The 24,702-nt window shown below is 37.3% G+C and overlaps 2 protein-coding genes across 2 annotated transcripts in view; one reads left to right on the top strand and one right to left on the bottom strand.

Moving 5' to 3' along the window:
• Positions 1-15,237: 15,237 nt before the first annotated feature.
• The window catches only part of LOC143349398 (uncharacterized), a 79,006-nt gene continuing 69,541 nt past the window's right edge, over positions 15,238-24,702 (top strand). Inside the window, exons 1-2 of the mRNA XM_076780632.1 lie at positions 15,238-15,276; positions 15,447-15,544. The gene's annotated coding sequence lies outside the window, so the exon portion shown is untranslated. The remainder of the gene's footprint in view (positions 15,277-15,446; positions 15,545-24,702) is intronic.
• LOC143349411 (uncharacterized) overlaps positions 18,903-24,702 on the bottom strand; it is a 58,945-nt gene continuing 53,145 nt past the window's right edge. Inside the window, exons 6-8 of the mRNA XM_076780658.1 lie at positions 23,905-23,996; positions 23,296-23,488; positions 18,903-22,696 (exon numbers count right to left, since the gene is read on the bottom strand). Coding sequence (XP_076636773.1) covers positions 22,461-22,696; positions 23,296-23,488; positions 23,905-23,996 — 521 coding nt within the window. The 3' untranslated portion in view covers positions 18,903-22,460. The remainder of the gene's footprint in view (positions 22,697-23,295; positions 23,489-23,904; positions 23,997-24,702) is intronic.

Here is a 24,702-nt window from a genome sequence, read left to right as displayed (position 1 = left end):
TAGAATTCGTACTTACGCACGGCGGAATCGAGCATCGTAAGAGGGTCGAACGAGCGATCTTTCGTTTCGAAATCGACCATTATACTGTCTCCTTTATTTTCGTTACTTTTCTTTACTTTTTTTCATTTCCTATTTCTCGAGAATTTATAGTAGCACGATTGAGAATCACAGGATGGAATCTTACGTTAGTTGAGGGGTAAGACCACTGTAAAAATCTGAAATAAAACGTTTTTTTGCGATTTTTTTTTGATGGATGGAAAAGTAAAAGGATAATAATATTCAAGAATGTTATTAACCATGTCGTTAAGTGTTAAATAAAAAATATTTATTCAAAAATAGTGCAAAATGACGACTTTGTATCTGGAAAAAAATAAAAAATTTTCTCTTAATCCACATGAATATAGCTAAAGAAATACGTAGGGGATTTTTGTGTGATTCGCGAGCATTTGAAGTAGAAAGTTCAATTTTGTACAAAAAATGGGGCAATCATTTGTCAATAAACAATGTTAAAATTAACTTATCGAAGATTCCCTACGTACTTTTCTAGCTATACTCATGTAGATTAAGAGAAAATTTTTTGTTTTTCTCCAGATACAAATTTCCTCGCCTCAAATTCAAAACACGCCTCGCAAGAATGGACCCAGTGTCGTCATTTTGCACTATTTTTGAATAAATATTTTTTTTTTAACACTTAACGACATGGTTAATAACATTCTTGAAAATATTCATAAAAATAAAATTATCCTCTTACTTTACAGTGGTCTTATTCCTTAAATAATTTACAATGAAGATTATCGAAGCAATGGTCAATCACGAATAAAAATCGCTTACTCGTTGTCCGTCACTCGAGTCAGATTTTGCCTTCTGAGCTTCGGTAAACAAACGTTTCGCAAGGAAACCCGCTTTCCCTCGGTCTTGGCCGTCCAACTTTCCATCTTTTTTACAAGGATTCCCGGGGTCCGCTTGATCGTGTCACGTTCACGCTTTCCGCTTCCGCGTATACATATAGCTTTCTTAGCTTTTAGATTTACTATAATAATACTAAGTTGAAAACGCGCGTTACAGAGGCAAAAAGCAAATTTGGCAATCTGTGTTTAAACAATCAATTACACACATCACATTAAATTATTCAGGAATGGTTGTACAACCAAGAAACCGGATAATATAATTGCTAGTGGGTTCATTAATTAATTAATAAGACAATCCTAGCAGGCCCCGTCTCAGACGACGGGATTTTGGATAGTCGATCGAGCGCTTGCGAGAGAGACAAGAGCGTAGCCCTCTGGTGGCGAGTACGGGAAGTGACGCCACAATATTAAATACAAAGTACTCGCGAAGACTAAACGATGTTTAAAGTATTGTTACAACAAAAAGTAATTTCGATCGCGATGATTCACGGGTCTTCTGTCGTCGTTCTAAACTAATTGCATTCCTTTGCAGCGACGCGTCGTTCCTTTTCATGCAAAAAATTACGCACGTCGCGTTTGTCCGTCGTCATCGCTGTTGAACTATCGCTACCACAGAGTTTCGAGCCGCGTCGTTGCAGTCTCGTTTCCAATATTGCCGCGAAAGCGGAGAAACTTTTTGATTTGTTCGGCGAACTTACCTCTAAAAATAAACGAACAGGGAAAACGCGAACAAATGCAAGATATATTTTCGGATTCAGCACAGAAAGAGCTTTCCGTCGACGTATTAATACGCGTGCATTATTCCTATAGAAGGTTTTAAATATAACAAGGAAGCAAAGGTGCCTGAAACGCGCAATATTTTCTGGAACGGAGCTCGACGTTCAAGTGACTCCTATTCGACGCCGGGTATTTTCGTGTTTCTGGACGGTTCGGAGCCACGAATCGAGTATCAGGGACGAAAGAGATTCCGCGCGTTAAACCCTTTAGCACGGGGACATTTAAATGCTCTGTTTATGCCGAGGATCTCAAGGCGAGGTTGCACACAGCGTCGAGAATCGACTGTTCCGAGACACGCGACATACCACTCGGAGGCAGCTTCTTTTATTTACAAGGTAAAAGAAGCTGGATTACGTTTGCCTCGCTCGTTTTCGAAAGATGAAAGGAAGCGTCGGGGGTTTGCGCGACGCAAACAATGCTCGACTCTAGGCGATGACGAGCGAACATGTGCCGGTAATTATGAAAATTACCAGTGCCAATATTTTTCCACTTATTCTCTATATTATTATAACGCGTGACAATTTTCGTAATTACCGGCACTTACAGCTACGGTTTTACGAAATATTTCGCATATACGGCGTCGCGTTTCAAGGGTACAGCGGCCGTTGAAATATTGCAAGATCGTTTCTGCTTCGAAGGCGGCGTTGAATTCTAACGGATCGAACGATGCACTGTACGTCTTATTTTTTATTCGCTATTTATTGTTATTAGGGCAACGACCTGTTAGATCGTCGACCGCCCGCGCGCCTCGAGTGGCTGCGCAAATAAAAATTCAACGGCCGCACTTTTTCTGTTTCGACGATTGCCGATTTTATCCAGGCAGGCGGTGCTCGACATTATGCAACGAGGAATAAATATCTATCGGTAATTACGAATGTGACACAAGTTAATTATCCCTCCATTTAGTTTACGTTTTATTATAACGAATGATAATTTTTATAATCGCCGACACACGTATCTACATTACCATAAGATATTTCGACTTCCAGGGACGTGTTCCAGAAATAGTAACGTTCTTATCGCGTTTTTCGCGCCCATGTACGCGCACGAAGTTGTAAATAAACTGTTGTGTACAGACCTTAGAGGTTCATAGACGTCACTGAAAAAAACAAACAAGTTCAAACTATACAAGCGTACGGAAGCTAATCGTTCCGGAGGTATTTAGCCTTCGAATTTGTAAGTCAATAGCTCCTGGCGCGACAATGTATGCTGTAAATCATGTGGAACCATTTTTTTTTTTTTCGTGGCAAACGCGCGAAACGATATGCTATTTGGGCTCGTAAACTGGAATAATCTAAAGCAAGACGTATCCATCGCGAGGTCGTTCATTAGTCGCCGACGCGAGATATCAGTCGTTCTACAGCGCGTACAGTCGCACAGAGAACTATTAACTTACAAATTAAAAAAGCCGCGTTACTCCGGAGCTAGTAGCTTCCGGGGGATACAGTCAGTCGCACAAGTCGGTACAAAACGGTCCAACGTACGAGAAATCAAAGTAAATTAAGTTCAATTACTTTTCAAATTTGTTTACATAGTCACTAACGTGCTATGTTTGGGCCATTGTTTTTCGTAAAAAGAAAAACGTAGAAATTAATTATACAGGCTGCTCGGCCATCCCTGGGAAAAATTTTAATGGGGGATCTTAGAGGCCAAAATAAGACGAAAATCAAGAATACCAATTTGTTGACGGAGGCTTCGTTAAAAAGTTATTAACGATTAAATTTAAAAATTTCAAATCGTTTTGGAAAAATTATTTTCGGTTGCGGGGGTCAATTACAATAATTTTTGGTGAATAGACATACCTCCGAAATCCTACCCACTTTTTAGAAAAAAATTCGAGAATGTGTGAAATTTTTCGACGGAAAAAAAAAATTTCAAATCGTTTTGGAAAAATTATTTTCGACTGCGGGGGTCAAATATAATCATTTCTGGTCAATAGACATATCCCTGAAATCCTGCGCATTTCCGAGAAAAAAATTCATTACGGGTGGAACTTTAAACGTTAATAACTTTTTAACGAAGCCTCGTATTCTTGATTTTCGTCTTATTTTGACATCTAGAATCCCCTATTAAAATTTTTCCCAGAGGTGGCCGAACACCCTGTATACGTTAGAACAGAGAGGGAGGCCAAAATTGACACTGATCAGAAAAAAGAATTAAAGAATTTTTAGGACAAAAGTATCAAGGTGGTACCTGTCTCGAAGCGAATATTTCCCAAGATATTCGGTTACTGAAATACTGCGACTTGACCTTGGTTAACTTTGAGTAACATTGAATCATCAGGCGGTCGTTGAATGCGTAGTTCTTCGCACAGAACGTTTTCTAAGATATACAATTACAGCGGCGTTAGGACAATGCCTACTGTTTCTTGGCATTCGAAGCGACGAGACGCGCGACGCGACGTAACGATTCAAGCATTCCGATTCCAATGTTTTGGTAGCCGAATACATCGGGTAACGTTAGTTTTACGAATAAGGAAATCGTCGAAACTATTCCGCTTCCTCGAACGGTGTAAAATTGATGTGGTGTGTTGACTGTACGGAGGCTGTTTTGCAGGACTGTACGATTATTAAGACCTTTCCGTCCCTTTCAGTTCTATCGACCCCTGAAGTTTGCACCTTCGGTGTACCGGCGGCCTGTGTAGCCTTCGTTGTTGTTTTTTTAAATTCGCGATCGGAAACAATAGTGCGCCCGAAGTCGAGCACGCCTTCCTGAATAGCGAGGGCGATTCGTTTAATGAGTGAACTCGCGACTCGTGTACGGGCAGCTTTTATTATTACCTACGTAGGCAAAGAAATAAATTATTATAAAACGAAATGCACACTGGGCCCCTCTAAATTCCATGAGAATATATTTTCGTGATAGCGAACGAAGCTAGTCTATCGTATAAACAAAGAGCAGAGATTCAACGACCTGTGATTCAATGTTATCCAAGGTTAAGTAAGGTCAAATTGTAGTACTCCAGTAGCCGAGCATCTCGGAAAATATTAATCGTCGCAGCAAAAAACAGAAGCTAGTCTATTTATTGTACAAACAAAGAGCACGCATTCAACGTCCTATGATTCAATGCTATCCAAGCTCAAGTAAGGTTAAATCGTGGTTAGTAGCAGAATAACTCGGAAAATATTACGTTTAGAGTCGTATAAATTGCGCCTTGAAGAATGCAAATTAAGGTACAGCTTTCCTTAAACAGCCTTATTATCTTTGTCACATTCAATCGTTCTTCGACTTAAATTTCCTTTTTGATGCAACGAATAAATAAGCGTTAGTCCCACATAGTCGATTCTTTTCTGTTCCACGGTTCGATTAAGTGTCCAGTGACTTGCGATTCTATTAAAAAAATCGTAGTTAGAAATAAAAGTGGTCAACGCGAAACCAAAGGTGTACAGTATTGTATAAGTTTCGTTACCCCATGTTATACCGTTCTATAAATTGAAGTTACTTTCGAAGAGGATCTAAAAGCGTGATCGAGGCATTATTACGTGCATCAGGTTTAGTTGTCGCGGTAACAGATCCATTTCGTCCCGTTTTTCCGTGTCTCGAGCCGCGTAGTAGGTCACAGCACGGGGTAAGGATAATTCGGCAGCGTAGTTCGCCGCGTGGACGTGGTTCCTGGGCGCTTTCGGCACGGTCCTGGTTGACGTCATCGTATGACGTCAATCCCGGGCCCCGCCAGACACCCCCCCTGGCCCTACCCACGCGGCTCGCTTTATCGCGCCAACGTAAGAAGACAGCAGCCGCCAACCAGCCGTCACCTCAGCCCTCAAAGACTCCTACGACGCCCGATACGGTTAAACGAGCGAGATTTACGAAATGCCACCGCTATGTTCTCTCGCCGTGTATCTGCAAATAGAACTGGAGAATCAACCTGAAATAACAGGGGGCGGTAGGACGTTTCCCGCGGGAAACGGAAAGATAATAATGCCACGGCTGGAGGCGCCGTGAAAGTCGCGGACCGCGAAGGGAGGAACGCGACAGTTTTCGGGGAACTACTCGAAACGATCTCCGCGAAACAGATATCCTCCTTCGATAACCGACCGCACGAAATTATAAATGTACACGTTACGTTAACTCGTACGATTTGAGTCCAAATAATTAACACGTTCACTGCCAGATCAAAACCGTATAATATTATGCAATAGTAAAATTTCGATTTTAGACCATTGCAAGCTACGTAACCTAAAATATATTTCACTATTTATTTTCGTAACCTTGTTAAAATTCTATCCAAGTTTATTTCCCTTGACGTCTTAACTTGAGAATTAATTTTTTTAGTATCATATTGGTAAGTCCTGTCACATATGATATTAAAACCGTGTAGTATTATGCAACAGTAAAATTTTGATTTTAGACCATTGCAAGCTATGTAACCTAAAATATATTTCACTACTTATTTTCGTAACCTTGTTAAAATTCTATCCAAGTTTATTTCCCTTGACGTCTTAACTTGAGAATTAATTTTTTTAGTATCATAGTGGTAAGTCCTGCCACACATGATATTAAAACCGTATAATATTATGCAACAGTAAAATTTTGATTTTAGACCATTGCAAGCTACGTAACCTAAAATTTGTTTCACTACTTATTTTTGTAACCTTGTTAAAATTCTATACAAAATTTCCTTCAACGTCTTAATTTGAGAATACTTATTTTTGTAATCTTGTTAAAATTCTATACAAAATTTCCCCCAACGTCTTAATTTGAGAATTAATTTTTCTAATATCATAGTAGTAAGTCCTATCACCCATAATATTGTGCAACAGTAAAAATTTTGATTTTAGACCATTGCAAGCTACATAACCTAAAATATGTTTCACTATTTATTTGTGTAACCTTGTTAAAATTCTATCCAAATTTATTTCCCTCAACTTAACCTCATCTTAACTTGAGAATTAATTTTTCTAGTATCATAGTTGTAAATTCTGTCACCCTTATAAGGGTGACGTGGCAGTTAAAGTGTTAAACGTATACTATTTAATTTTGTTTAAATTTCTTCGTACAAAAAGGATAGATTTGTTTTACGAAAACCTCGTGAATGTAAAAGTGCGTCGATTTTAATATGCAAGACTTTCGAGGTCGAGTAGCCTCATAAACTTGATTTCAAGAACTTGTGTCAGACTCGCCATTGCACGGTAAGGGGTTGACAAATAATCGTTGCAGCATGTTTAACTTGAATAATCATTGTTTTACTAAGGGCAAATTATCAGGTGTAAAATTTCATTTACGTAAGTCAATCCTGGACCTATTTCAAATAGGTCTATTAACTGACTGTATCTTTAGGTCAAAAACAACCCGCGGGCTTTCTACCCAACTGCTATAAATACTAATATACTATTACATCAGAGACAATAAGTCTTTGTTGTATTGTCCAGGGAACGGAAGAATGTTCCAGGGTTAATTCGAATAAATTTTAACGAAATAAAATTCCATTTTAAGAAACAAGTGTTTTGCATACAAAAATCGTACGTACTAAGTATAGAAATAAATCGTTGGCGCTATATCGAGAAGCAACGAAGCCTTGAACCTATCTTTCTGTTTTCTATATAAATGTTAGCCCCGATTCACACGGATCTTTTATCGAGCCAATCTATCCTATAAATTGAGGGTTAAGTGTAGTACATTCGAACGGTCGTTTCATTTCAACGATGATGCCTCGGATACCTACTTTACTTGCTTCGTCCCAGGATACGTGTAAACGCAGTTGTCCGATAAAAGAAGCAGAATAGTCCATTAATCAACAGACTCTCGGACAGTCGAGCCACCATTATTATTTCTTAATTATTTTCGTTGTTACGTTGATAAAACATGTCTCATACACAACGAGCCACCCTGTCCACGCTGTTGATTATTTTCGTTGGAAAGAAATTAGTATAATATGTAGTGCAACGACGTTAGCAACTTCTACCGTATCGTCTCTGAAACAGTGAATAAAGCGTGGGTAGAAATTATTTTTCGTCGAAATAATTTCTCTGCTCGATGCACGTTCGTTATTATAGCGATTTAAACTGTATCTAAACCTTCTATTTTATGAATTTATTTTCTTTTTTCAGAACGTTGGGTATTTACTGTACCTTAATTTATGGTAGCTAGAATGGTCCGCGAACAAATATTGGATAACGCTGTGAAAATAAATCTTTACATAATCATCAATTCCGGCGTCGAATCTCCTATTCCTCGAAGTTATTTTTTCAAGCTGTTGCATACGCTATAATTTACGCTGGCCGCGAGAATTAGGAATAAAAAAAAAAAGTCGCGTTGACGCGATGATAGAACGTCAAATAACGACTGTTACTTCGATCGAGGATCACTTTTTCGAATTACGATCGGATCGCGTTCTAAGAAAACGATAACTTCCGGTTACGTAACCCAAATTCGATCTTTTCTTTCCGCGGGACGAAATTCGATCGATCCCTTTAGAGTGTTGCAGTGTTTCGTAAAACGAATAACTCCAAAGTATGCGAACGGTTGCAGTCGTACGCAAATGCTTCGGAGAGTTCGGATAGTTCGTGTAGTTTCTTGCGAAATTTCCAGGATACTACGAAGTCCCGAGTGTCCCGATTCAAATTCGATATTCCAAATATTCGCACACGCTCGGTTCTCACGCCTACGTGCTCCCTGTAACAGTTTCTGTCTCGTCAAAACTCCGAGGTGTCTTGAGATTTATTTCGGTAACGCTTTATCCAAATTTGCGTCACGACGATGGACTTGAAAAATATTTTGGGTGAAACCTGCCAGAATCCGATCTCGCGAATTAAAAAACACTCGCGAAATGTATACTGCATACAGAGTGTTCGGCCATCCCTGGGAAAAATTTTAATGGAGGATTCTAGAGGCCAAAATAAGACGAAAATCAAGAATATCAATTTCTCGACTGAGGCCTCGTTAAAAAGTTATTAACAATTAAATTAAAAAATTTCAAATCATTTTGACAAAATTATTGTCGGTTGTGGGGGTTAATTACAATCATTTTTGGTCATTACGCATACCCCCGAAATCCTACGCACTTTCGAGAAAAAAATCCCTTATCGAAAATCTAATTAGGTGCCTAAATTCGACGAAAAAAGAAAATTCAAATAGTTCTGGAAAAATTATTTTCGATTGCGGGGGTCAATTACAATCATTTTTGGTCAATAGACATATCCTTGAAATCCTACCCACTTTCGAGAAAAAAATTCATTACTGGCGGAACTTTAAACGTTAATAACTTTTTAACGACGCCTCCATCAACAAATTGTTATTCTTGATTTTCGTCTTATTTTGATCTCTAGAATCCTCCATTAAAATTTTTCCCAGGAGTGGCCGAACCCCCTGTGTATTCCATCTGCAATATCCTGGAACGAAGAACCATCTGAACCACGGGACCTCCAAATACGAATAATTTCTCTTAATGTCGTATCCTTGTAGAAAGATTCGTGATTTCAGGGCCCTGAAACGTAATTTGCGTTTATTATATTGTGCATTAAACATAAACGTAGTACAATTTGTCAACGTGACTGAACGTTGGAAGTTTCCTTGAACAATAGTGTCATGAAAAAAGAGAGTGTACGACCATGAAAATCCATTTGCAAGGTTTACAGTCCCAGAAAAACCATTTTGCCACGTATCGTTCGTAATTAAGCGTCTCTACAACTTCACTCTGGCCGCACAAATTAATAACGCTGTCAGCTATAGACAAAACGTGTTTTTCGACAGTCTCGTATCGGGCAAGTCTAGATCGAGGCAAACTTTATTCAAAGTTCGCTCGAACCTGGCCACTCGAGGCTTTATTCGTTGATTCCTATTACCATAGATTTAAAAATTTGCTTATTGCACATTAGAAATTACAATCGTTCGTCTGGCAGCGTGCGTTGTAATTGCTGATATAGCGGTTATAAATATTGAAACTAGACTCCTTCATGGTCGCGTTGTACTGGCTATTTTTAATGACAAGAACATCGTCTTCCCGCAGTTGTTTTATTCGAGCCGCCATTGATGGCAATATCGTTCGAATTTTGCAGACACCGCGACGTCGGGTGATAAATATCGAATTTTTTATGCTTCGAAAATGCAATATTCATTGATCTTCAGGGCAGACCTTGACGTGCTAGACAAAAATGAAAGAACACCGATTTTAAACGATACTATAAATCTTCAACATCGTGACGCATCGAAGGTTAAAGTCCTGCGAGCGTAGATTTGATTATTAATAATCATGAAAATGAAATTACGTCCGCATTCTTTTTACAAAACTTTTTTTCGAGACGAGTATTCGACGCGTTACGCGGGAAAACCTGTACATTCCGCGTCAGAAACTTTGATCGATATAAAAAAAAGGCGTCGTGTATATCACTGAATATCGATGAGGAAATCAGGAAAAAGCTCTACTTTTTTTTTTATTTATTTTCTGAAAGAGCGTATCGTTCTTTGCAAGAGCATCGTTACACTTATGAAATCAACGAGGTCGTAAAAAGTTAGACCTTGCTGTATCATTCAACTTTTTTGTCCATCATTTTTTCATCCACAACGGAGCAAACGATACGCCCTGTCCTAACCGCGTGACGCACCTTGTATAATGATATTCGCTCAATTCTCTTTTTACGCGACAGATAAAGAACACTGTAAAAAAAGAACGATCATGTAATAAAAGAGGACGTATTGGTTGCGTTAAAACAGAGAAATTGTTCCACGGCCTTCGAAATCTATATAAAAAGAATTATCACGACCAATTTCGAAGGTCGATTCCATGAACCAAATCCTCCCGAGCTTCTACGTTTTATTTATTAGAAACCTGTTTGTGTTTTTACTTCCAGTTCGCCATTACTTCGTATTACGTATCACCGTATACAGGGTGTTCGGCCACCCCTGGGAAAAATTTTAATGGGGGATTTTAGAGGTTAAAGTAAGACGAAAATCAAGAATACCAATTTGTTGATGAAGGCTTTGTTAAACAGTTATTAACGTTTAAAGTTCCGAACGTACTGAATTTTTTTCTCGAAAATGCGTAGGATTTCGAGGGTATGTGTATTCACTAAAAATAATTGTAATTGACCCCCGCAACCGAAAATAATTTTTTCAGAACGATTTGAAATTTTTTAATTTAATTGTTAATAACTTTTTAACGAGGCCTCAGTCGAAAAATTGATATTCTTGATTTTCGTCTTATTTTGGCCTCTAGAATCCTCTATTAAAATTTTTCCCAGGGGTGGCCGAACACCCTGTATGTTCTGGTAATTTTTGCAACAAATAAATCCTCGAGATCAGCTAGTTTTGATCGATAGAAATTGGAAGAGAGTCTCTAAATTGAAATCGTGTCTAGTTTTTCGAATTTCTGATGCGTTCAGGTGGAAAAATGGAAGCCAAACGGAGGGGGGCCCAGAGGAGGATGGATCGTCGGTGGTCGTCCATTCGGCGTTTTACAGTATGAGAATATTAATCCGATCGATTTCACCGGCGCACGTGTGTGTACGTGTGCTGAATGAATTTGTGTAAAGGCTTATAGCGTGACAGGCTCGTTCCCGGACTATTACTATGCCGCGATCGTTACGACGTATGACATTATAGTGGTATCACGTGAGAGACCATTCGTGAAAAGATGCGATCTCGAGCACCCGCCGAGCATGCACCGAGTTCGATCCACTCGCGTTAAGGGGATTGCGCGGGAGAGAAACCGAGACGAAACCTTTTTGTACCCCCGAGTACTTTCTGCGAAAAGGTTTCCTAGAGCGTGACGCCGATTTATTCAATTCAGATTCCGGGGGCAATGTCTCCGCGATGCTAATCGTTCGATCATTCTCGCGGAAACGAACAGATCGTTTAGCCATCTCCACGAACTGTGCGGACGAATACGGAAACGCATTGAAACTGCTTCGTCCTGGGTCCAAAAATGGGCAACATTTAAAATATTTCCTGAAAAAAAAAAAATAGATTTTTCTATGACCATAAAGTAATTATTGAATTGCACACTTGTTTACAAGTGCTTCTAGAAAATTTATATTTTAGTAAAAAGTCGTTTAGAAAGAAAGAAGATGGTACAACTTTGAGTAAATAATGGCTGGAGCCCACGATATTGAAAAAATATTAAAAATTGTTGAGACGATTTTTCTATGACCATAAACTAATTATTGAATTACACACCTGTTTACGAGTGTTTCGAGAAAATTTATATTTTCGTAAAAAATCGATTAAATAATGGCTGGGGCCCGCGATGCTGAAAAAATATTAAAAATAGATTTTTGCTTGATTTTTCTATGACCATAAATCAATTATTGAATTACACATCTGTTTACAAGTGTTTCTAGAAAATTTATACTTTAGTAAAAAATCGTTTCGAAAGAAAGAAGATGGTACAGCTTCGAGTAAATATTGTCTGGGGTCCACCATGCTGCAAAAAAAAAAAAATTGTTGAGACGACGACGGTTTAAAGAAAAGTAGCGGAATTTTACGAAAGAGAGTGAAACTTATTTTTAAATAGAAATATGGGGGTTGCAGATATTCTGCTGATTGTGTTTCCGGTCGTTAAGATAGGCTTTCTATGTATACCTAATTTTGCGAAGGTTAGTTCATCGGTGTTGGCGCGTTTCAACGACGTAAACTTGGATAAAGTAGTTTAAAAAAAAACTACTTTATAGTTGAATATCGCGACACGCGATAGTTCCATTTGCGCAATCAATCGTGTATATTCTAACAAAGTTCACAATTGGAATTCCGTAATCAACTTTGTGCAGTGCAATTGTGTTTTGTTCTTGTTTTAATACCGATATTTTAAATAAAAATTTTGTTAACAAGTACCTTTAAGGGGAACAACTTTGATTATTTTACATTTTTGGAAAGTCTAACTATGTAAAAATGTGTTCCCAAAGTTTTATTTTTAAATTCGAAAAGCAACGAAATTACAGAATATGTTTGAAAATCTGTCAGATTGTTCAAGCTCGCATCGTGGCAGGATCGAATGCGTTTACCTCGAAACCGGGTTCTTCGAACTGGTTGTCAAGATTTCTCAAAATATAAATAACGTATTGACTCTAAATTTTGACAGTACGTTCTCAGATGTACTGTTTATCGTCCGATCGCTGCTTTCCCTCCCGTTTCTTTATTTGTTTTCATCTTATGTTGAGATAACCGAGAGAAAACTGGCGCCATTTTGTTGTACGTTATTGTGCTACAAAATGCCACGATCGAACGACAGCGACGCTGCTAAAGGTTATTAATGCCACCGAATTGTTTCCTTTCGGCTACTTGCGCAGTGCATACGTAATAATAATACGCCTTTTAGCGAAACGTTTGGTCAATAATGTAAATAAAATTGGTTGTTACGTACAAAGGAAAAGGAATTATTGTGCACGTAGTTTGATTTCTTTCGAGGCTTTTGTAAGCGTTTTAGGAAATCCATTCGAAGAACTCGATTTCACTTTAATGCACACCAGTCACATGATGCGTTCAACCTCGTGCGTTTTTCCTTTACCGAGCATGAAGTATTTGCGCAAATAGAGAGCAGATAACGTAATTATGTAATTTCTGTGAATTTTCGAAAGTTGCACGAGTAATGCATTTAGCTCTAAACAATACTTGAGCGATATTTATATTTTTGTTGTTCTCGTCAAGAAAACACGAGAAATTTTCGCGTAAACTTTTCCTTCCGTGTAGCAACATTGTCTTTTTTTAGTTTAAATCTTTAGAATTTGTTCCTCAAGTTACGAATTAATCTTCATATTATTAAAGAGAGAAGCCAAAATAAGTTGTTTTTTAAATAGCTTCTGATATATTACCAAAATCACATTATGTAATACAGTCCATATATTACAGATAAAAACGCAACTTGACACAATCATTTGTATGCACAAAGTCTATACTAATTTTGTTGAAAATAAACTGCAATATACTCGGTGTTACAAAACGTAATCAAAGTTACCAGGAAATAATTAAAATCTATTCTTTAAGTAATGAGTAATTGCTTAATAAATCTTACACAGATATGTACATATTCTCTGTACGTTATTATTATCGTTGGTTTAAACACTAATTTATTTTGTAACTTTACATAACATTTTATTACTGTTCAATTTGAACCAAATTACCGAAAAAAACGTTTTCATTTTTGAGCAATTTTGAAATTCGACAAGAAGTATAATCATTCCTAACCTGAAGTAAATATAACCTATTTCGAATTCTGTGAAATTTCATCGAGGAAACAATAAACTACCCTGTCGCTGGGGAAGAACGATAACAAGATCAAAATTTTCCGAAACAAAAATTAGTCTTCGCGTTATTTGCAAAAAAATTCGTTTTTCAAGCAACGATTAATCTTTTAAAATAAATCGTCTCCGCTGAACGCCGGCCAATATCTGCACCGTTAGGAAGAACTGTTCGCCGCGACAAAGGAGAGGAATGCTCTCAGCAACAACAGGCTACTATTTTCAACGACTCGAATCTCAGCGAAAGCCTTTCATACCCTTGCCAGTTTTACCCTATTCCCGCCAGTGTAAAATACGGTGGCTTTTGTAATGCGGAATTTACAAGGGCAAGATATTTCTAAAGACGACGAGCCTTTGTAGCCAGCCTCGGCTCCATGTGTGCAACATGTAATAGGTGCACCATAAACGACGAAAATGCGCGAGGTCTTCGTTGCATTCATATTCCGTCTATGCACCAACGCCAAGTGCTATTAGTACTGCCATCTAGCAATGGATCTTCCAAAACATTGTTTTACCGTGCAGCAATACTGAAACCACATATGAGGCGTACGTGTAAACCTCACATCTTCTGGATTTTTGGCGGGAACTGACTGTCATACCAGTCTAACAATTCAGAGTTGATTTTAGCGCCCTTTTTTCATGGATTGGCGGTTAGTTGAGAAATTGTTCACTGAATTAGTGTGATGAGTAAACAGAGTATAGCGTGGGTAAATATATGTGAGTTGCATAGTATAAATTATTCGCCTTTCTTGATGTATCTTATGATTTATAACTAATTTGAGTAATGTAAAAGTATCTCAACTTTAGAACCATGCGACCGTACAATACGTTACTAATTTTTAGTTAAAACTATTGTCGATATTGTATCATAAGCAAACTTCGTGAATTTCCTTGCGTTACCAACGTTGACGATCGGGTTAGGCCACAGACAAGTTATACGAGTAGACCTTGCACCTTATGGACTTTCCAATCTGACTGCCATACCGACCTGAAAATTCGGAGCTGATTTTAGCGGCCTCTTCTCACGGATGGCGGTCAGTTGAAAAACTCACTGAATTAGTGAGGCAACAGGCTAGTTGTGTGTAAATGCATTTAAGAAGTACGAATTATTCGCGATTCTTTGATTAGTTAAAGTTGTAAATAATTTGCATGCAATCATCGTAGTGAATAATGTTAACAAATTCAAGAATTTTGTCATCTGCTAGTATAAATCGACAAAAGTGTGAGGTATATTTAATTTGTACATTATATCGCCATCCATCAATTCCTTTCCGAATAACGAGCTTCGCGAGACATCGGCCCTTCCCCCACCCCGTCAACTAGATCACGAGCGTTACCGAGCATAACGAGGGGCCATCAGTCGTACTTTGAAAATTAACCTAGCAAGATGTGTCGAGACGTATCGGCGTTTCGCGACCGAGGTGCGTGATTCTAACCTGTTTATTCTTCCATTATTACTACTCGCGTTTTCATTACGGTCTCTTGCAATACGGTTTCGATTTAATCATCACTTAATTATGATAATCGTTTATGTTCTTTAGTTTAATTATTGTTTAATTATGATTTAATTTGTATTTTGTTTCTGTTGCAGTGCCTGATTGAAATTCGACGCCATGGAAACTTTTATTGGCGCGTAAACGACACCATAAAAGATGGCAGGCAACTCGACAAATTTTGGAGGGAATGTTGGTACGTTTAAACAAATATACTGAAAATTAACATTCATATTAATATTTATATATTTTTATCTCTTTATTACGTTATTCGTTGCAAATATGATCATAATTTTCTAATCAGCCATTGTTAACATAAAATATGGAAATCGTTAACAAACTTTCTATCCACTTCCGAACCCAGACCTTCATTAGGTTAGTTTCGATTCTCATTGATTCATCGAAGATTCTAGAGTATTGTCTCAAATGACGTATATACAGGGTGTTCCCCCAAATGAGGGTATGCCTATTCATCAAGAATGATTGACCCCCGCAACTGAAAATAATTTTTCCAAAACGATTTGAAACTTTTTTTTTCCGTCGAAAAATTTCACACCTTCTCGAATTTTTTTCTTGAAAGTGGGTAGGATTTCGGAGGTATATGTTTTCACCAAAAATGATTGTAATTGACCCCCGCAGCCGAAAATAATTTTTCCAGAACGATTTGAAATTTTTGAATTTAATTGTTAATAACTTTTTAACGAAGTCTCTATCAACAAACTGGTATTCTTGATTTTCGTCTTATTTTCGCCTCTAGAGTCCCTCATTAAAATTTTTCCCAGGGGGTGGCCGAACACCCTGTATACGAGTAGATCTTTCACCCAGTGTATTTTTTCGACCCATTTTTATGGGGTTTCGAAACCCCATTACCATTTTCGTAACACTCACATTACCAACAGATTTAGAAATGAATTTCAGTCCCTTCCATAGTCAATTCACATGCATTTACATAGTTACTACAGCTGACTGCCCATCAACACTAATTCATTGAATAGTTTCTCAACTGACCGCCATCCATGAGAAGAGGCCGCTAAAATCATCTTCGAATTTTCAGGTCGGTATGGCAGTCAGATTGAGCCATGAAAGTCCATAAGTTGTAAGATCTATTCGTATACTTCGTCTGTGTTGATACGTTTCTACTATAAATTGAGTCGGAATCGTGGCAGAAATTGAATCGGGTTTCGCGCGATTTCTCTAATATTCGATCGGTGTTAATTATTAACATGTCTCTCTGAATTTAATTACGATTTCTTGCAATACAGTTTAGATTTAATCATTCCTCAATTATAATTATATTATAAGTTCCCAGAAAAATTCAGATATATTAGTCGAATTCAGATCGATTCAGGTTTGCATCATTTCCAAGTATGCAACTCTTTGCATGCTTAGTTCTATTTTTCACCGTGAGCGGCGTTGAATTCTTATTTCATAATCAATAACATTGAAATGGCAAGGAGGTTTTCTACAGTTCCCAGAGTCTTTGAATACAAGGTTCCATCGAACACGTGCACCTGCATTTCTGTTAAAAATAAGTTGCAACTATTTGTACCCAGAGAATTTTTACCCATAGTGTGAATAAGGCACCCGGTACCCAATCTGGCATCTCTGCATAGATCTTGGAAATAGGGAAAAATAACAAATGCCAATAGTTTATTTCAGTAATTATTTTTTCATAATGTTCGCGATTCGAGAATGTTTTATTTGGTTATACTACATTTGGATCACTGTGTCACTTTTGGCACGCAGGAAAATTTAAAGTTTTATTTCGTACAATAATGTAAACACGTTCAATTAAATAATAATAATATAACAGTAAATATTACACATATTAGGATACATTGGAGTGATTTCATGTCGAGTTCAGAATGAGTTGCAGGGGTAGCAAAAAGCCTGAATTATGTTGGAACGACATGGAAGAACTGAAATACTTAATTTGTGCGATCGAGTGCTGGTACGTTCGTTTTTACGTACATTTATAATTTGTTTTTATGGATTCATAATTTTGACAGTCAGTGTCCAAAAATACCACCACCACCCGTATGCACTATGTTACTGCCACCCAGGATTGAGGAGCTCCCTGCTCTAATACCCCCTCCAGCGCCTTGTTGTCCACCCCCTCCTTGTTGTGTGCCTCCTATAGCACCTGGTCCTTGTTGTACGGGTCCTTTGCCAGCTCCACCGCCACCAAAGTGTTTCCCATTACCCCCACCACCGAAATGTTGTCCTCCTTGTTGTCCATTGCCGTGTTATCCAAGTGAGTAAGCATATAATGGTTGACGACATTTTTTGCAAGCAGGTTAAATAAAATTATACAGGATGTTCGGTCACCCTTGGGGAAAATTATAATGAGAGATTCTAGAGGCCAAAATAAGACGAAAATCAAGAATACCAATTTGTTGATGGAGGCTTCGTTAAAAAGTTATTAACATTTAAAGTTCCGCTCGTAATGAATTTTTTTCTCGAAAATGCGCAAGATTTCGAGGGTATGTTTATTCACCAAAAATGATTGTAATTGACCCCTGCAAACAAAAATAATTTTTTTAGAACGATTTGAAATTTTTTAATTTTGTTGGATTTCATACATTCTCGAATTTTTTTCTCGAAAATGGGTAGGATTTCGGGGGTATGTCTATTCACCAAAAATGATTGTAATTGACTCCCTCAATTAAAAATAATTTTTCCAGAATTATTTGAAATTTTTCAATTTCGACGAAAAAATTTGGCAACTTCTCGAATTTTTTTCTCGGAAGTAAGTAGAATTTCGGGGGTATGTCTGTTGACCAAAAATGATCGTAATTGACCCCCGCAACCGAAAATAATTTTTTTAGAGCGATTTGAAAATTTTTAATTTCGTCTAAAAATTTCACACCTTTTCGAATTTTTTTCTCGAAAATGGTTAGGATTTCGAGGGTATGTTTATTGACCAAAAATTATTATAATTGATACCTGCAATCAAAAATAATTTTTTTAGAACGATTTGAAATTTTTTAATTTTATCGAAAAATTTCACACCTTCTCGAATTTTTTTTTCGAAAATGGGTAGGATTTCAGGGGTATATCTATTCACCAAAAATGGTTGTAATCGACCCCTGTAACCAAAGGTAATATTTTCAGGATGATTTGAAATTTGTTAATTTAATTTTTTAATAACTTTTTAATGAAGCCTCAATCAACAAATTGATATTCTTGATTTTCGTCTTATTTTGGCCTCTAGAATCTCCCATTAAAATTTTTCCCAGTATAATATTTCCTGAAAGTCACATTTCATGTAAATACCGGAACGAAATAATTCCAAAAAGTGGACTAATGTTTTGTATAATACGAATCTTTCTAGATCCATACTGTTGAAAGTTTGTTAACGTCTACACCTGATCTTTACTTTAACAATCGACTGGCAAAGGAATTAAGAGACGAGCAATAACAAAAGTAATGAAATCCATTTTCAAATCCAAATTGTTTTAATAAGAAAAATCCCTTGTAAATACTTAAATAACTGCATAAATTTCAACAGCTTTGACCGTCAATAGGGTTCATTGAATAAACGGCGAACAACATATTTTACACAAGAACTTTATTCAGATTTGATACGGTCCCTCGAGTCGAAGCTTAAAATAACACTTAGTTTTCAATAGATTCACTCAATCGAGAATATCCTAATCGCTTGTGAATCAAGCCTAGTTGACAACAAATTTCGAAAATTTTATACAGTAATAATACTTGAGTATCTAACACTTTACGTCGTAAGTTGGAATGCGCTATTTCGTTTCTGTACCAAATCGTAGGATTAAATGTGCTGATTTGGAAAACAGCCTCGCGGTGGACGTAATAAAAAAAAAAAACAAAATATTAAAGGTTCCTGTTTATTAACAGTTTTTATCATCTCTTTATAGAGCATGTTACGCGCGTTTCAACTTTTAATACTGTCTTTGTAATCGAAGAAATTGTTTTTCGCTTGCAAATTTTGCTTGGTCTCGTTCACAAGATTCGCTGATTCTTAAGCAACGAATAATTCATAAAATTGGACACAGTTCCTACCCCGAATTAGAAATTCGATGCAAATCACGATCTGGCTTAAAAATTCTATCGTCGATACAACTGGAGGATTCGATATGTTTCGGATGTTCTGTACATCTTCGATTACTCATTCACGAAGACGTATTTATTCCCTTTTGCTTTTCATTCCGATCGCGACAAACTACGTTAAGAACAAAGAGATTCACGAATACCTTACTCGCTATAAAACTAACTACTGCCTATTACAGAACCAAACGCTGCATCCGTTTTTCGTTGAAAGTTTTATTTCATCGAAGTGTTTGCTCGAAAACGTTGTTAAAGTTACAAAAAAAAAAGAAACACGTTACAACGAATAATAAAAGTTTCGTACGTTAATTAACCATTCGAACAATTTCTGTTCTCGGTGCACAGAGAGAGCTGTAATTACTTTGTTTTTCGATAGGACAATAGAAATCTCCAGTTACGGGATTTACGCGTACAAATTAAGTTTTTTAACACGTAACAAAGAGCGTCGATGAAATATCTAATTTTAGTTGCAAACTTTCGAGCGTGTTTCCGTCTCTTCCTCTTTAAGATACTGTTTTTTATTTTAGTTTTCAATGCAAACGATAGAGAGTTACAAAATGGCGGAACACACAGCAACTTGTATTAAATTGTTTTTAATAAATTCGTTTAATCGGTAAGAATTTTAACCTACGAGATTTTCAAGGACGAAGCACACCCGCGACGCGTTCCCTATTCCTTAATCGTAGCTTTTAAAACATTAGTCGTAGCGTACTCGCGATACTGTTACGATATTGCTTCGTATGGAGCATCTAAAAATAAAAATCACACCTTTCGTACGATTCCTGCGTTCCGTTGATTCGATTTGTTAAAAGAATATTTCCCTCCATTTTCTCTTTTAAGTTCATTTTCGACACGATCAATGTCGTAAAAATACTTTCCTCGATTTTTAAAGTTTCAGACGCGACGATAAGTGCAATCATAATTATAGCATCTATAATTATGGTTACGCTTGCTGTAGATATGAATCTATCGCTTTGCCAAGTCTCATTGAAATTGACAAGCCCTCGAAGACTTTCCTCGTTAGATGCCCCATATTTCACCCAAGAATAAGAAACTATATTTTCGTGGTGTGTTTCGTAACACGTTGGACCATTTCAACGATGCCTCATCTGTGTCTCTTTAGCCTCGTGAACTCTAGTAATTCTAATTGACCAATTGATTCCTTTAAATTGTTTGTGTATCCTTTAATTTCTTGGGATCATTGGGAATTCAATAGACAATCTTTTTAACTGGATTCTCGAGCAATTGGATACATACCTGGGATCAAATTCTCGACAATATTATCAATGCATCACTGCGGTTCTTCCGATAAAAATGGGTCCAAACACGAGCTTATTCCCATTACTTTTAATTACACGTACTGGAAAATATATCAGAAGCTATTTGAATAATTAAAATTGATCGGAGCAAGCTCGTGTTTATACTCGTTCTAATCGAGAGAACCTCGACGATTGTAACACTTTCGATACGAAAAATACGAACACGCGCGACGAAGATCTGCACAGGACAATCGCACTGGAACATAAAAGTTTGTTAATGGGTTCAAAGACATAAGTTTAGTTCGGTGATGAGAAGATTAAATGAATTTCTGCTCGTGCATCGCTGATCCAACGTCTTACGAAACATCCCGCGATACCTCTCTGTCGAGCACATCGTTCCTATTTGTATATACAGGGTGTTTGGCCACCACTGGGAAAAATTTTAATGAGGGATTCTAGAGACCAAAATAAGACGACAATTAAGAATACCAATTTGTCGATGAAGGCTTCGTTAAAAAGTTATTAACAATTAAATTCAAAAATTTCAAATCGTTTTAGAAAAATTATTTTCGGTTGTGGGGGTCAATTACGATTATTTTTGGTCTTTACACATACCCTCGAAATCCTACGCACTTTCGAGAAAAAAATTCCTTACCGAAAATCTAATTTGGTGCCTAAATTTTTCGACGAAAAAAAAAATTTTTAATTAATTCTAAAAAAATTATTTTCGGTTGCGGGGGTCAATTACAATCATTTTTGGTCGACAGACATACCCCCGAAATTCTACCCACGTTCGAGAAAAAAATTCGAGTAGGTATTGAAAATTTTAGACGAAATTAAAAAATTCCAAATCGTTCTGAAAAAAATATTGTTAGCTGTGGGGGTCAATTACAATCATTTTTGGTGAATAGACATACCCCCGAAATCCTACACACTTTCGAGAAAAAAATTCCTTACTGAAAATCTTATTAGAAGCCTACATTTTTCGACGAAAAAAAAAAAATTTCAAATCGTTCTGGAAAAATTATTTTTAATTAAGGGGGTCAATTACAATCATATTTGGTCAACAAACATACCCCCGAAATTCTACCCACTTTCGAGAAAAAAATTCGAGTAGGTATTGAAATTTTTCGACGAAATTAAAAAATTTCAAATCGTTCTGAAAAAAATATTGTTAGCTGTGGGGGTCAATTACAATCATTTTTGGTGAATAGACATACCCCCGAAATCCTACCCACTTTCGAGAAAAAAATTTCTTACTGAAAATCTTATTAGAAGCCTACATTTTTCGAAGAAAAAAAAAAAATTTCAAATCGTTCTGGAAAAATTATTTTTAATTAAGGGGGTCAATTACAATCATATTTGGTCAACAAACATACCCCCGAAATTCTACCCACTTTCGAGAAAAAAATTCGAGTAGGTATTGAAAATTTTAGACGAAATTAAAAAATTTCAAATCGTTCTGAAAAAAATATTGTTAGCTGTGGTGGTCAATTACAATCATTTTTGGTGAATAGACATACCCCCGAAATCCTACCCACTTTCGAGAAAAAAATTCATTACTGGCGGAACTTTAAACGTTAATAACTGTTTAACAAAGCCTCCATCAACAAATTGGTATTCTTGATTTTCGTCTTATTTTAGTGTCTAGAATCCGCTATTAAAATTTTTCCCAGGAACACCCTGTATACCTTACGCACAGAAAAATCAATCGATCGATAAAAGACAGAATATCTTTTCGTCGAATACATTGTTCCCGTCGATGGTGAAACGTTAGAGAACGAAAAGATTCTCGCAGCTCTTGGCTTTCCTCTTGAAGCCCAGCAGATGCTTCAGGATCCTCCTGCGGTGTTTGCTTCTTCTTCGTCTGGTCGCTTGATCCCGGTCCCGCTGCGGGTTCAGTTTGATTTGCGCCAAAATGCCGACCAGCAGCTCGTCCACGTGATGCGCGATCCCCGAGGAAGTTTCGATGAATTTGCAGCCGCAGTGGTTCGCCAAACGTCGGCCAACTGTCGGGACAGACGAGGGACACGTGAGGTATATCTCGAAACGAATTTTGGCTAAACGTTGCCGTTCCAACCGGTGGAAATCGGTTCCGCTAAACGAAGTTACTGGGTTGCTTGCGATAATATAAAGACAACTTGGCCTGCGGTCCTGCTGAAACAACGAACATTCGACGAACGTCTCTGATTTAGTGAACTTGTAAACTTTTAGTGAAATACGACGGTTCTGTTAGTCTTATTTAATGCAGGAACAGGTTCGATACAGTTTTATAAAGTTATGTCGGGTTCATAATCTCGCGGTCAAATGGCGACATCTATGATGAGGTTGATCGTGTGGGGATTCCCGGGTCTTTTGCTCGAGTCGCGTGTCCGAGCTGCATGGTCGGTATTACTGTAATTGATTTATGTTAAACTATGTAATATCCAAGGAATAGTTAAAGTGGTTGTGTTTAACATTTTAAATATTGTCTGTATATAGTTATTTAATCAGTTCCTATCAACAAATTATCCCATCGTCAAAAGTAACGGGGACATTCGAGGGCCACGTTTGAGAGAATTTTTTTGGTTCATTTTTACGAGATTCAACCCTCGTTTCCGGCGCTTACCGACTGACGCGACTTCGCGCTTCCGTTCGAGGTCGACTTTGTTCCCGACGAGGATCACACCGTGATTGGCCATGTAGTCGCTGTTCCAAAGGTACAGCAACGTATCCTGGGCCACCTTCAGACTTTGTCTGTCCACCACGGAGTAGACCACCACACAGACGTCCGGGTTGTAGGTCGAACAGAATGCCTCAACCTGATCAACGTTAGAGAATTAATTTTAATGGCTTTTCGATACCCTGGGTAAAAATATCGTTAATTATATTGCTATTAAAAAAGTTTTCTCAGTGGAAGAGTAGAGGGTGAGCAACAACGATAATAAATAATTAATTTTAATGGTGCAACCTTTTCGATATTCTGAGTATCCCAAAAGAGTGCCTTAAAAATATCGTTAATTATATTGCTATTAAGAAAGTTTTCTCAGTCGAAGTGTAGAGCAACAACGATAATACAAAGTTGGAAAGGAACTGAACTTCCAAACGGGATATAGGGATCTTCGTTACGTAAACGCGAGTCTGAGAACACGTGTCTCGAGAGACAGGAAATAGGAAGAGAGAAATGTACAAAATGGCGTTTACATAATCGAATGATATTGTTAGACTTAATGCTGACCGACATCTCGGCCGCGGGATGATCGATGATCACCAGTTCCGTTTCTTGGCCATCGAGCATGACTGACACGTTCTTTTGGTCGTACTCCTCGTCTGGAACAAATTTCAACAACCTAATATTAGTAACGAAGAAGTTTCGTGCGTGTGAAAAAGTAAAGGGCGTTGCACAAGCACCAAACGTGCTGTATCAATATAATAATAATTATAGCTGATATTTCAGCAGATTAAGTAGTTTATACTCTTTTGTAAATACATAAAAAGCAACTCTACGCTGTATTATTTGAATTGGACGATAATAATAGGAGTTACAGGGGAATCACAAACCCACAGAATTAAATTTCGAAGACTCTTACATCGTTACGACGATTTTTATACTATTTTTATCGATTACGAGTAAACATTAACTGCATTTTCGTGCGTGTGAAACACTAAAGGGCGTTGCATAAGCACCAAACGTTCTGTATTAATATAATAATAATTACAGCTGATATTTCAGCAGATTAAGTAGTTTATACTCTTTTGTAAATACTTAAAAAGCAACTCTACGCTGTATTATTTGAATTGGACGATAATAATAGGAGTTACAGGGGAATCACAAACCCACAGAATTAAATTTCAAAGACTCTCATATCGTTACGACGATTTTTATACTATTTTTATCGATTACGAGTAAACATTAACTGCATTTTCGTGCGTGTGAAACACTAAAGGGCGTTGCATAAGCACCAAACGTGCTGTATTAATATAATAATAATTATAGCTGATATTTCAGCAGATTAAGTAGTTTATACTCTTTTGT

The sequence above is a fragment of the Colletes latitarsis genome, chromosome 2 (genome assembly GCF_051014445.1).
Source record: "Colletes latitarsis isolate SP2378_abdomen chromosome 2, iyColLati1, whole genome shotgun sequence".
Classification (NCBI taxonomy): domain Eukaryota; kingdom Metazoa; phylum Arthropoda; class Insecta; order Hymenoptera; family Colletidae; genus Colletes; species Colletes latitarsis.
This window is presented reverse-complemented; position numbering and strand designations above follow the sequence as displayed.